This window comes from Rhipicephalus microplus, chromosome X, assembly GCF_043290135.1.
Source record: "Rhipicephalus microplus isolate Deutch F79 chromosome X, USDA_Rmic, whole genome shotgun sequence".
Taxonomy (NCBI): domain Eukaryota; kingdom Metazoa; phylum Arthropoda; class Arachnida; order Ixodida; family Ixodidae; genus Rhipicephalus; species Rhipicephalus microplus.
In genome coordinates this window covers 153,455,281-153,469,753 of record NC_134710.1, presented here as the reverse complement: position 1 = coordinate 153,469,753, position 14,473 = coordinate 153,455,281, and the positions used below count along the sequence as shown (strand labels likewise).

General features: G+C 41.1%; 1 protein-coding gene across 1 annotated transcript in view; it reads left to right on the top strand.

Annotated features, from left to right (window-relative positions):
* The window catches only part of LOC119176897 (transmembrane channel-like protein 1), an 87,257-nt gene that overhangs the window by 32,991 nt on the left and 39,793 nt on the right, over window positions 1-14,473 (top strand). The window contains exons 5-12 of the mRNA XM_075878023.1: window positions 1,605-1,686; window positions 3,816-3,922; window positions 4,128-4,226; window positions 4,806-4,945; window positions 6,644-6,791; window positions 8,698-8,880; window positions 10,016-10,125; window positions 12,254-12,323. Coding sequence (XP_075734138.1) covers window positions 1,605-1,686; window positions 3,816-3,922; window positions 4,128-4,226; window positions 4,806-4,945; window positions 6,644-6,791; window positions 8,698-8,880; window positions 10,016-10,125; window positions 12,254-12,323 — 939 coding nt within the window. The remainder of the gene's footprint in view (window positions 1-1,604; window positions 1,687-3,815; window positions 3,923-4,127; window positions 4,227-4,805; window positions 4,946-6,643; window positions 6,792-8,697; window positions 8,881-10,015; window positions 10,126-12,253; window positions 12,324-14,473) is intronic.

Sequence of the window (14,473 nt, the reverse complement as noted above, 5' to 3'; positions counted from 1 at the left end):
ACAAACATTTACTCGAGTGAACGCTACTTCGAACTTCGCTTCAATCTGTTCTTCCAGCATTCGCGTCGACGCCAGTTTCAACCGGGTCAACTTCGTGCGCACTGCTGCTGCTTTGCATCCCATCAGGGTTTCCTTCGTGGAGAGGGTCCATAATTTTATTATTATTGCGAAGGTTCGTTGCAGCGCCTCCATCCACGCCTATTAGGTCGATGGATGACCAAATTTCCCGCACCCACTTCTTAGTCATTAGTACCAGATAAAGTTCCCAACTTTTAGATGCGGAGCATCTTATACTCGCGCCTTGTAGTGCGCCGTCCGCACCGCTTCTCGAACATTCGACAGCTGACGCGCGCGCATGCGCCGTCGCCCACTCTTCCACCATCTGTGCATCCCTTCCTCCTCTACACACCGCGCGCGCTTCACTCCTCCACCATCTGTGCACCCTTCCTGCTCTACACACCGCGTTCGACATCTACAATTCTCCTGATTCTCCAGTGGACGCGCATGTGGCGTCACGCTTCGAGAACATTCAACAGCTGACAGTGCATGCGCCGTCGTGCTGTATATATACTCAAGGTCGGCGTTCGCTCGCTCAGTTGCCGCTCGTCGGTTGGTTTGTACGGCGCGTCGACGTCCAAGGTCGCGGTGAAATGAATTCCAACGAATCCACAAACACAATGATCGACGTCCCTTCGACCAGCGCCGTCCTTTCGCATACGTGTGTACGTGTTCACTCATTTAACACCGCCTCCTACAACCACGTTAACCAATTTAGCCATCGACCCAAGTAAGTCGCAATTTAACACCCCATTTCACAACCACGTTAACCAATTTAGCCATCGACCCAAGTAAGTCGCACTTTAACACCCCGTTAACCAATTATATGGTCCGCATCCTCCTCAGTGTTCCCCCGAGGGAAGCTGCGGGCAATTTTTTCATCGACCTTTTTGTAACTACATAATAAGCGATTATTCTTGTTCTAGTTCTTTCTACCCATATCTCTCATGACCAGCGGTGCCCGTATATGTCACACAATCTCACTTGCCTGAGAACGCAAGCCATGGTAGCCAACTGCGTTCCTGCTGCACTTTTGATTTCGGCACTCGATCATAATTTTTAGTGCCTTTCATTAGTTGGTTATCATAGCTTACACTCACAATTGAGAGATGTATACTTCAAATTACACTTGAAACGAAGACATTATTTTTTTCTCAACGCAGGTGCCCTACAACAACGTTTCCGTCAAATTCGAGCCCTATTTGCGTGCAGTGTGCAGTAAAGTGTTAGACTAATAAGACCGGCAAATGGTGTTGACCCACTTCCTTTAATAATAATAATAATAATAATAATAATAATAATAATAATAATAATAATAATAATAATAATAATAATAATAATAATAATAATAATAATAATAATAATAATAATAATAATAATAATAATAATAATAATAATATATTCATACCAAGAGGGTCATTGTCACCTGATGTTAATATACTGGTGGTGCCGAGTTATTTTTCTTGATTTTGCGCCCTCGCGTTGCACCATTTCAAGCGTGAGTGTGGTCTTCTGTTTGCCGTTATTCTCGTCTCAATGTTTTCCAGTCGTGGCATCGGCTGCAACGCGAAGTGGCGGAATTGGTTGTCACACTGACTCCATGGGAAATGCGAATCAAGAGAATTGAGAGTAAGTTATGAATTCAGAACTGTTTGGGCGAGAACACATCTCGCTGTCAGTATATGGGGTTTAAGGACACTTGGCGTTAATTGCTGGATGCGTAGTTTGGTTTCGAACGTGATTACTGTTCAGGAGTGTTAAATTTACGTTATTAAGACATGAATTTTGAATATAAACAAGCAGAAAAAAGGAGTGCATGCAGATATCTACATACAGAATGCTAAGTGGGCAAGGTTACTCAACGTAATATATGAGCATGTTTTTCAGGAGTTGACCGCGCCAACTTGGGCTCTAATGAAGCGTGAGAGGAAGGTCAATTCACAGTTGATCGTATTGATTCCTGCAGACACTGAGAATGTTGGGTGTTTTTCTTCTTGCTGTAATATTTATCTTCCTCACTCTGTTTCATAATATAGCCCCGCCGCGGTGGTCTAGTGGCTAAGGTACTCGGCTGCTGACCCGCAGGGCGCGGGTTCAAATCCCGGCTGCGGCGGCTGCATTTCTGATGGAGGCGGAAATGTCGTAGGCCCGTGTGCTCAGATTTGGGTGCACGTTAAAGAACCCCAGGTGGTCAAAATTTCCGGAGCCCTCCACTACGGCGTCTCTCATAATCTTATGGTGGTTTTGGGACGTTAAACCCCACAAATCAATCAATCAATCAATCTGTTTCATAATATATACCTGTGAAATTGGTAAGCATGATTGTGCTATCATACCTATAAACCCGTTCGCATAATATACGTCGAAGAAGAATATCTCAAGGTGAGCACTAAATTACAGTTTCTGCTCATTTAGAGCTCATTTATAGTAGCTGAGACTCCATTTCGCAATGGCAATTTTACCTTCTAAGTGAGTATTTAAAAATGTATTTGCAGAAACTGGTTATCACTATAAAACACTGTGGTGTGTCGTGGAAGCAATGATTTGTCGAGAGATTTGCCGGGTGGGATACGTTACTTGCTTTATAAAAGGCTTGGTATTAGCAGTGAAGTTTCCCGTGATTGACCTTCAAGGAACTCGAAAATTGTTTACTTAACAGAAGGTTCTCTTGACCAAATATTCAATAGAATACAAAACACTATTGGGCAGAGAAGCAATGAAATGAAGCATATGAAATGCGTTTTTTTTACAAGAATTTTATACTTTTTGCGCCGCCGTGGTGGTCTAGTGGCTAAGTTACTCGGCTGCTGACCCGCAGGTCGCGGGTTCGATTCCCGGCTGCGGCGGCTGCATTTCCGATGGAGGCGGAAATGTTGTAGGCCCGTGTACTCAGATTTGGGTGCACGTTAAAGAACCCCAGGTGGTCAAAATTTCCGGAGCCCTCCACTACGACGTCTCTCATAATCAAATGGTGGTTTTGGGACGTTAAACCCCACAAATCAATCAATTTTATACTTTTCATCCGCAGTGGTGTTCTTAAAGCACAAGAAGAGACAAAACTTTACAGAGAATCTGAGTTTCTGTGTACTCAACTTGTTTCTGTGAATCAAATTCCCGCAACTGTCTAATATATCCCACAGCAATGGCTACAGATGCAAGCTTAGAACTTTCTTCGGCCAGTAGAACTTCGTCGCACTTTTTTTCTGTTCCGGACGAACACCTTAAACAAATTACAGATATGATAGCACTGCACAGATACTGCAGTGCAAGTATATCTTGTTTTCATCTCCCGCTTAGTCGTTTTGCCCCGGTGGTGTTGCATACAAAAGCAATATTGCACTTCCGCTGATGTATCGGGGATTTGTGGGTGACAAATTTGCTTACTATAACTAACATTTCACGTAATATATTAAATATTGTGGGTTCGTTTGTGTTAGCATATTTTTTATTGTAAAGAAGAACTGCGAAAATCGAATTGAAATAGTGCAATTCTAACCTGCCCTTATGTGCCTTCAACGGTTTCCGTGCTATTTTTTTTAATGTATACGAAAGTGATATGACGAGGCCTTTAGTTGTGTAACACGCATCTGATAGCTGTTGAGAACTTCAAATAATTCTTCATTTGTGACACTTAAGCTTTTATTTGTAGAGTGAATACAAGTGCTTGGTGGTGTTTCGATTCATGTGTCAATAATGTACTTGACCTGAGCTATGAAAACAACAACAATTGTGACAAGTTGAACTTGCAACTCTTCTAGGTCATTTCGGGAGTGTCGTGGCTTCCTACTTCATTTTTCTACGCTGGGTCTTCTGGCTCAACATCTTCATTGCCGTTTTCGTTTCCTGCTTCTTGATGATTCCAGAGGTATGAAACAATCTGTGCTTGTGAATTATTTTCATTGGTGTATGGTGCTGCGTTACCCCATCACCGAGTAGAGTCTAGAGGAGTGCATATTTCTTTGTCACCGTTTTTGGAGCGCATTAAAAAAGTTCAGTGCGTACGCAAGGTTATTCCACTTACCTGCGTTTGTTATAAATTATCTCCATTTTTTTTCCGGTCGAAATGAAAGGTTTTACGTGGTGATGATGACCCAAGCGGAATGCGAAAACAACTAGAAAGTGAGGAAATGAAAAGTGCTTTGAACCTTCAAGCTATATGGGAATTCGAGGTACGTCAACTATCCCTCTGTGATTTCTATACTCATGTTCTTTCGTCAGTCGCTGCTATCGTTAACGACAATCATTAGCTGATTTTAAAAGTTGAAGCTTGAGCAAGAAGAGTGGAACAAAACTGGCTAACATTTAAAACTGAGTGCGGTTTAAAACTTCGCGCGGATCAGCACTTGCGTGCATGCTCGCCGTGCTCTGTGATAGCCGCGTGTTTAGCGAAGAACCCCTAAACACTGTTCGTACGTGTATATAGCTGTAATAATTTTCAGGTTAGCTTGCATTTGCTTAATTACGAGCTAAATGGTATAAAAAGTTATAATAAAATAAACAGACGCGAACAACAACAATGGCGATAAACATGAATAGGGAACAAGTCATTTATCTCGAGTGTATCCTTCATAAAATGCCATTTAACTTATTGATTCCATGATTAAACAAATTCTCACTGTGATTTTTACTCACGCCACGAAGCATGAAATATGACTGGTGCAATCAGTTGTCAATGACGGAGCGCATTTTTTATGAACAAAAAACTGTATGCTGCGGGTATACCGTCTCTTCTCATTTTTCTTTTTCAGGGTTATCTCAAGTATTCACCAATTTTTTACGGATATTACAGTGATCGAGAGATGACAGAGGAAGGATATCGACTTCCACTCGCTTACCTACTCTCTTCGTTAACTATGTACATATTTAGCTTCTTTGTAATCCTTCGAAAGTGAGTGGCTCTTCATTATTTTTCTGAGTTATGAAGATTATTTGTTTGTGATATCCCTGCTAGCGCGTTCCATTGACAGAAGCGAATACACTTCGTACGTGCACGAAAGCGTATACTATTATCATCGCTTGCCGGCACTACGATCATATTGAATGCTTCGGGGAACCACGACAATAGCAACTATTTTATGGCACACGTGCTCGATTTTGTTCGCAGAATAGACTATAGTGTAGAAAAGATATACCAGTAGCCGTGGTCAATACACCGTCCTTGACACTTGAGCAGTTTCGTCGAAATCACAAACTTCAGCGTTAGCCACTATATAAAAAAAAACATGTATTGACGCACTCTAAATTCACTTAAGAGCATCAAAGTTATAGCTTTAAAATGACTTCTATTAGGCAGCCATTATGAAATAGAACTTGTTTACAACTAAACGCATTTCACCTCCCTTTGTTTTGTTTTGTTTTTCTTTTTCTGAAGTCAGATTCTCAGATGCGGTGAACATTTGGGAAAACTATAACGAAGAATCTGAATCATTTAGGCAGAAGTGAATCGATTTAATGCAGGAGAGGGCGACAGTCGATGAGACTTCTGTCAGCTGCGGCTTGCCACAGTTATCTGTTTGTGCTTGTTTGGAAATGGCGGCCGCGCTTGATGTTCTCACCCTGCGTTCAAAACAGAGACCTACATAAACTACTCTACATAAATGATCGCTAATTAATTGTTTGCTATGCAAGTGTTCGCCTATAAACTTAGTACCGGTGGTTATTTACGAGATTGGCGTAGCAGTTGATGTAAATACATGACAATTATTTTGGAGACTACATCACAAGTATTAAAACATTCGTAGATATTGTAACTTGGCATTAGCCACTGTACATTTTTTTAATTATTTTACATCCATTTTAGTTTCATAGGCACTTTTCTTCTCCACAGGGTGGAAATAAATATTGAAATTGTATTAGCTTGAATAGTATAGTTAAATGTTTTTCCTAAAACCTGCTGATTTTGTTGAGAAAAAAGCACAATCGCTCAGTAGGAAGTTGCAATTAATGGCGAACTCACTTTGTATTTCATGCGTTCATCCAAAGACAGGTTCTGTAAGCATGACGTCTTTCAAAAAATAAACTTGCAAAGGCGTTTGTAGGCTTCAATAACGATGCTTAGTACGTTTTCCCCCATTTTGTTATTGGCTTTAACGCTACCATTACCGTTTCCGTGGAGATAAACCATGTAACATAGTTTCGCACAATATGTATGTCCCCTGGAGGCCCAGAAGTGTGTCGAAAAACGAGAAGCCTTGAGTTGTGCCACACATGAAGATAACGATAAGAGCGGCAGGCGAGGTGCGTGAATATGTACAATTATAATGTTTATCGCCGCATGCAGATGCACATAAGTGCGAAACCACCCGTTTCCCGTATATCCCACAATGAAATGGTTTTCGAAAGTTTCAATTGAACTACTGTTAAACATAAGTGCTTGTTACTTCTTTTGTTGTTACAAAACTACTGATCGAAATTTAACTTTTCAACTAAAAAAATTTTGGCAGGTTTTTTTGTTTTTTTGCAAGTAATCCTGAGTCATGTGTGAGGAAAAAAATCATTTTTCGTAGAACCAAGAAAAAGTGTTTGTAATATTGAAACAGTGAGCACTTTTTATAATTACGCTGAAAGTTATGACTCTTCTTGTCAGAATGGCGGAGAACTCTCGTCAAAGCAAAATGACCGAAAAGGCGGACGAGTGCACCTTCACATGGAAACTCTTTTCCGGCTGGGACTTCATGATTGGCAACTCAGAGACGGCGCACAATAAGGTCGCGTCTCTCGTGATGAGCTTCAAGGTGCGTGAAGTTACGCGATTGGGTACGATGATTGTGTATACGTCTTGCACACCCGCTGCTACTGAATTGAGACAGCTGCAGAACTTGTGAACAGTGATGAAGAAAGCTGCTGTTATTCGGTATTGCTACGATTCTTATGATCAAACAGAGCACAGCGTACAACAGAGTCGAATAAAGTATAGGAAGTCTGGTGAGCCCTCCAAACGACCGTAGTGCTGCAGCCAATCATTTCCGCATGCAGCTAAAGATATAGCCCCACTCTTACTCTTGGCATCGTTCATTGAAAGTGGAGCCACGGGCGTCCGGTTCGTGAAGTCTGCTTTGAGTGCGCGTCCATTGGGCCAAGCTTGTGTACTTCCGTGTTTGAGGAAGAAATGCTACGTACTTCTGAAGTTGTATCTGCCTGTAGATTTCAAGTTCTAGCGGACGAACAAAGGCGCAAGTGGACTTATCGTCGTCAGGCCAAATATTCTTTCCTTGACCGCATTTCAATACTCGTTCTCCCCAAAAGCGAGTGAGTAATAAAGGGGCAGAAATAGGCTGGGCAAGAAAAATAGTCGTATGCTCAAAGCAAGATTTCATGGGAACATTTAAGAGCGGGTTATAGGAACGTCATGCCTAATAGCATAGTCTCAGTAGGTGTGACACATGGGGTGAGGGTGAGTCAAACTACTAGAACGTGTTCACTCTATGGTCGAATACAACTATCCTCAAAGGCGGATGCACACAAGCCTACTCCAATGGATTCACACTCTAGCGTAACGCCATGGGATGGGCAGCCGTGCTGACCCCACCTACGGAGAACATAGTCGAATGCCTGCATGGTTGGGTCTATTTATTTAGTCATGGAGGGGATCGGCTGACTTGCTTCGGTCATCTTGGTAGGGCCTCGACGCCTATTTGAAGCTGCACCCGACTATGAGAGCCGAATCAAGAGAGTGAATTAACCAGAACAATAAGGATGGGGGGCGGGGGAAATCACATTTGGCTAGCATTCTCAAATCATGAAAGGTAATCAATCACTAGCTCTCAATAGGAAGGTATATAACGGCTGAATCGTGTTGGTACTTGCCTACGGTGCAGAAACCTGGAAGCTTTCAAAGAGGGTACAGCTTAAATTGAGAACGACACTGCGAGCGATGGAAAGGAAAATGATAGAAGTAACCTTAAAAGACAAGAATAGAGCAGAGTGGGTCAAGGAACAAACTGGGGTCAAGAACATCTTAGCTGAAATTAAGAAGAAATAAACATAGGCCGGGCACGTAACGCGTAGGCAAGAGACCCTTTGGTCATTACGGTGTACTGACTCGATTCCGAGAGAAGACAAACTCACCAGGGGCAGAGAAAAAATTAGGTGGACTGATGATATTAAAAAGTTTGTAGGTGTAAAATGGAAGCAGAAAGCACAAGGCCGGGTTGACTGGTGAATCGTGGGAGAAGCCTTTGCCCAGCAGTGGGCGCAGCTAGGCTTGTAATGATGATGATGAAGAAGAAGAAGAAGACGATGATGATACTGATGCTGAATAGAGCTATTTAATCAATTCTAATGTGTCCTTGTAGTTCCTATTTTGTGAGAGAATTGTCTGACCGCTCTTTTCTCTGTATTCTTTGTTGCGGTACCACTTTGAAGACGTACCCCCCCTCCTTTCGTTACTTTGTCACTTTCTCTGGTATAAGTTGTACCCGTCATTATCTTCCCCACTGAAGACGAGGTATATATACAGGTGCTATAGGAATGCACAATTATTCCAACGAAAACGAAAATTTGCTGTATTACAAACTTTCCTTGTTCCATAAGTGTTTATAATTTAAAATAACATTGTACTGAGCATGCCCCCAATCGTTAGAACATAAATAAAACTGGTGCTTTTGAAAAAAACAACAACGTTTATTTCGTTTTATGCAGGAAGCTATCCTCGAAGAAAAGGAACGAAAAAAAGAAGAAAGAAGTTGGAAAATCATGTTTTTAAGGGCTCTGGCAAATTTTATAGTACTTGTTCTGCTTGCCTCAAGTGCGTACGCTGTTGTGCTGGTTGTCGAACGGTCACAAGAACCAGAAGCTGAGAAGACTTGGTATCGTCAAAATGAAGTACGCTATGTGTTTTTCGTTAGGCAAGATTTTTTGTCTTTACTGCTGCTCCTGCTTTTGCTCTTTACGTTTTACCAGCGAAGATGTTCTTGGTCGAGCCTTACATGCGCACGGACCGTTGTAGTGGAATTTACTCACATAAAGGGGCTAAATACCACTACGGATATGTATCACTCCTCCCACCACTCTCACAATTCACCACAAGGCCCCTACTACTCCAGCCACTCCTTGTGCTTCATTCATCCACGTCATCCCACTTCATTCAACTACACTGCACGCAACCAGCTTCGCTGTTTCATCAGTGTCCGCCTAGCGGAGCTTGCGAAATTTTTAAAGGGACACTAAAGTCAAATAACAATTTGCATCAGTGTGAAAGCTCAATACATGACAACTTCTAAAACGACATTATTATCAACAGCAGTGTCCTACTTACTGAGAAATAATGGTTAATGCTCAAAAACACATGCGCCACAGTAGGGCATTCTCAAATTGATCCCTATGACATCGGACGAATCACCTACAATTAATCACTAGTAATCAACCTAGCTGCACTAAATAAAGAATCCTTCATGCATCAAGAGACACAATAAAATGCTTCTTGTTCGTTTCTGTTTGATTAAAGAAAAAAAAAACCGCTGGACGTTACCATGGGGAGTAGTGCAAGCGGTTCAAAAATTTCAATTTCGCATAGTTACAATGGATAGGTGGTGCCGTCTATCGGGGTGCAGTTGAACCAAAAAGCGTCTGCAATCTCGAAGCCAATGACGGGAAATTGATCAATGGTCGTTGCTGCTGCTGTGGCTACCGCTTATTTTGGTCTGCTGCTACTAGCGCGGTAAAGCCGGGCAACGTTGTGCGCGGCAACAGTGACAGTCCGGTCAGTCCACTTCTTGAAGTGGGTAATTTGAAGTGCGCTGACCCAATGTGGACCACTAAAACGTGATTTTATTTCAAAATAGGCCCTTCCTTGGCACAAAAGTAACACTGCGAGGTTTCTGAAGTACTATTTCAAAAATCAACGTCGACTGAATAGTTGCCTTTAGTGTCTCTTTATGTACAGTACCCTTTTATGTTGCACAACTGAAATCATGCACAGCCTTCAGTGCTGTAAACACCATGTCTTCCACATTTACAGGTGACCTTGGTGGTGTCAATGATATCCATTGTTTACCCCAATCTCTTTGACCTGATTGGTTTGATGGAGCAGTACCACCCACGCATACAGCTTCGATGGCAATTAGCAAGGTAGGTTTGGATGGCCGGCATACGGAGATGACCCTTGTGCTTTTTAGTTACCTCTTGAGTTCTGAGAATCATTATCCGTTAGTTTTGAGAATCATTTTGCAGCGCACATGCTTTGTGTTACTTTAAACAAAGCAGTTGTCACTATTCAGCATGGAAATTGAGAAACAAAACGCAATGAAGACGTCGATTGACGAAAGGAAAGACGTATGAGTACCCGTCACTTGCCTCTTTTTCTTAAGACGCGTCTTCATTCTACTATGTCAATCTGCCATAATGAAACGTTACCAAGCCACCCAACTTGCCGTGTATGACATCTTTCACTCGCTGACACGAGCACAGGCGAAAATTTTTTCCGCACAAAAATGACTAAATGCCACACATGTGACGCTGAATGCCACGCAAGTGACATTGCAACGCTCTGCTCAAATGCTTGTAAGAAAGCTTCATCATATAGTCAAGGTCCTTCATCAAGTATGTTACACGTAAGACTGGCCAGTATCGCGACACAAGAGCATCACGATAGTATCTCAGAGATATTTTTGAGTACCTCTATTTCTGTATGGACACATGCCAAAAAAGTATTTGTATCTCAGTAGTGAAATGCTTTTTCTATGTATCGCTTGTATCGTGATACTGTGGAGGACACTGGTATCTCGCTACTTCATTTTTTTGTCGGATATGCACTGATGTGTTTACAGAGGTGAAATAAAGACATTTTCTGTGCTAAGCCAATCGGAGGTGCGCCGCCGGTCAGCGAGGCTGCGGGGGCGGTGAAGGTTTGTCCACACGCACAGATTGTCCCACGTGGTAAATCACGAAACACCGTGACGGCATAATTGTCATCCTCTACCAATGAAAGTTGTCTTCAAAAGCAGGGGTCAGAACCCTAATTTTCTTCACGTGGCTAATGATTTCATGGGTGTGGTGTTGAGGTCGAAGCGACGTTATCTAAATGTCAGCTTTGAGAAGCTGCTGCAGCTTAACTGCAGTTAACGCCGCAGCCATCTCAGCCATATAAATGTTGGGTGTAGCATTATTGTATACTTTTTTTGTTCAATTCACTGGTGTCCACTATTGATTCCAGCAATATGCTCAGCTTGAAAGTTTTAATGCGGAAAAACATTATTAAAATATTTTCTCCTAATTATTGTATTTGGAAAGCATCAGAAGTTTCAAAATAAAAAAAAGGTATTTTAGTATTTTATTCTTGTATCTGTTTCCCGTATTTGTATTTCGGTACACTTTTTCGTCATGTTACAAAACTGTTTCGAGAATATTTCGTTACGACAACGGCAAATTTATCTCAGCATATGTATTTAGGGTCCCAGTGCTTATATTTCTATATCAGTGGTTCAGAATACTTTTCTTGGTAGCTCTCTCCGGCCCTCGTTGCAGGTTACATTGAAATCTCGCGCGTATTGCGACGTTTTCTTTGCCGCAATACGCGGGTGGTGGCACCACACACTCAGGTTATTGCAAGGTTCATTCAATCAACATTCACCAGTCAAGATAACTCATAGAAGTGATGTCAGGCTTGTTCACGCGCGTCCAAGAGTCGGTGAGCGTTTCAACCACCTCAGAGCGATTGCTGTAAAAATGAGTATACAGCGCACGTAAAAAAAAAATCTGTGAAGTGTGAAGCAACTGTATTCATGAGCCCAGTTTGAAATTATGCTATCACACGTGCAACTCTTCTTTAATACAAAAAATAGCAGTTTAACTTCCGCAGCTTTACTGCATAAAATGCGCTTCGATAGAAGACTACTCGTGCAGTTTTTTTTTTTACCTTAAGTTTGAGGACAGCCTTTAGAAAACTGATGTTACTATATAAATTTGTTTTACGTACAAGTGCTGTTCTAAATGAGTAATATTAACTTGAGAAGTTCAATGCATGTGCTTGATTAGATTAAACATCGGTTAGTAAAATTTGGGTTATTTATGTAATTACTATTTTACTTTTCACTCTATGGCAGAACATTAAAAATATTCAAGTTGGATGAATATGTTTTGGCCAAATTGCGAATGTGATTCACTGAAAAACGTATACTTGTGAATACAGGCCACGACCATCTTTGGCATAAGATGGTCATAAAATGACTAATTAAAACATATGCTTTTTCTCTTTCAGAATATTAATATTGTATTTGCTTAATTTATACACTCTAATCTTTGCTCTGTTTGGGAAAGTCATGAGCATGGTGAGTAACACTGTTTTCATCTGTCGGCGCATTTAGAAAGATGATGACTGTTCACGTGGCCACAGGAAAGCCTGTCGTCTTAGTGAATAATCGATGTCAGCACGTGGCATCACTTGGTCAGATGACTCGCTTTCAGTGTGCTTCAGTTTGAATTTTTTGAATTGAATTGAATTGAATTGTTTATTTTCAACATAATACATGTCGAGGGATGGTATGGCTAAAGGCAGAATTAACTGCCTGACAATGGCCCTACCACCCAAGCACTGTCCAACAGGGTTGTGGCTATCAGTAAGAAATTATACATTAGAAAGCGGAAGCTCAGCACGGAAAAAAAAAAAAAAAAACATGACATAGCGCTACTTGCAAGGGACGACGACATACATATAGGAATAGTAGAATTGAGTTCTTTAATGTAACAGGTCTTAAGCCACATGTTGTTAGAGGTCTACTCATACTATGAAGGGCACGCAAGACAGCAAATATAATTTAACAACACGCTTAAACAGGGATTTAGATGAAACTTCATACACATTGCTAAGTAATTGTGGATGCTGGTTTAGGAAACTAGGGATCATGTATTTTAGCTGTTTAGTACCATATTTTGTTCTGCAAAACGGAACTTCGAGGTGGCTGTGTCGCAAAATATATGGATTGCGGTTAGTCAAGTACATGTGTGTAAACATAGATTCATTTTGACGCATTTTACTGTGTATGTATGTAGCAAGTTTGAGGGAGTATAGCTGATCCACTTTTAATATCTCATTTTTTAAAAAAAACGGTGCTGTATGGTCAAGATAAGCAAGGTTTTCTATGTGTCGAACAGCTTGTTTTTGGAGGAGTGTCAGCCTGATTAAGTTTGTTTTGCTTGTAGTACCCCAGACTAAGAGGCAGTAGTATAGTTGAGAATGTATAAGTGTATAGTACAGCTGACGTTTTAGCCAAGTCGGAACCAGATGCCGGATATTGTAAAACACTCGATTGGACCTGGAAATGCTAGTATGTAATTTGTTTACGTGATGAGTCCAGCTCAAATGTTCTTCGAACAATACTCCCAGAAACTTAAATACAGATACCCGTTCAATAGCGCAAGCATCAAAACGAAGAGAAATGTCAGTGACATCGGGTTTATTCTTAGGTTTAAAAACAATGAATTTCGTTTTAGTAACATTTAACTGGAGCTGGTTGAGGGACAACCAAATCAGCAGCTGGTGCAACCAATTTCATATCCGCAGCGTCATACTCTCTTTGATATAATTTTTGAGTGTAAATTTGCGTCCTGCTAACCTACACGCAATAATTAATGATTTGTATAACAATATATAGTGGGGCTGTTCTTAGTTGGTCAATCGCTGCGGGATAGATTAGCTGTGCGACAATAGTGAGGCTGTTTTCAATGAATCAGGACAATCTAAGTGCTGGACTTGGTATTACGCCACTCTTATATTGCCTGCGTATGTCCGCAAGTGAACGTTGCTGTGTGCCTAACTACTCCAATGTTTTCGTCCCTGGTAACCTTGCCGGTGTAGTGGATGCCATTGTACTACATTTGCACCACGAACTTGTTGAGGTGATGTATTGACTTGTATACGCATCAATGTAACACACCTCTTGCATTTAACGATGAAACCATCATTGAAGTACACGTCACAAAATAAGACTAAAGTAAATTAATAGACTGAATTAGATTGACAAATTGTATTGTGAGAACTCTGCTGGCATAAATTTCTCCGTCTTATGCCTAATAACAAAGAGGATAATCAAGAATGAAGTTTTGTTTTTGAAGTTTTGCGCAGAAATAATCATGCGTCATGAATTTCGAAGTTTATTTTTTTTGCATTTTGACCTCATTGACTGAACGAAACTTTCTAAAACTTGGAATGTTAGGTCTGGCCCCAGCTGAGGACAATGTACTTCTTTTTTAGATATTAGGAAGTATGTTGGCCAAGTTGAGGCTGTGAAAACCTGTGAGATCACGTCACGTTATTTTGTTTCTTTTTTGAAGCAAGTACGAGAAAAGTGTAAATTTCAAAAGCTCGTTTTCTTTGTTAGACAGAATATTAATGATAACTAACCGACGAAAATGCACCCTTGGCGTTATTGTCTTTAATTCGCATTTATATAGTTATCTGTTCAGGTTTTTCTGATCCTAC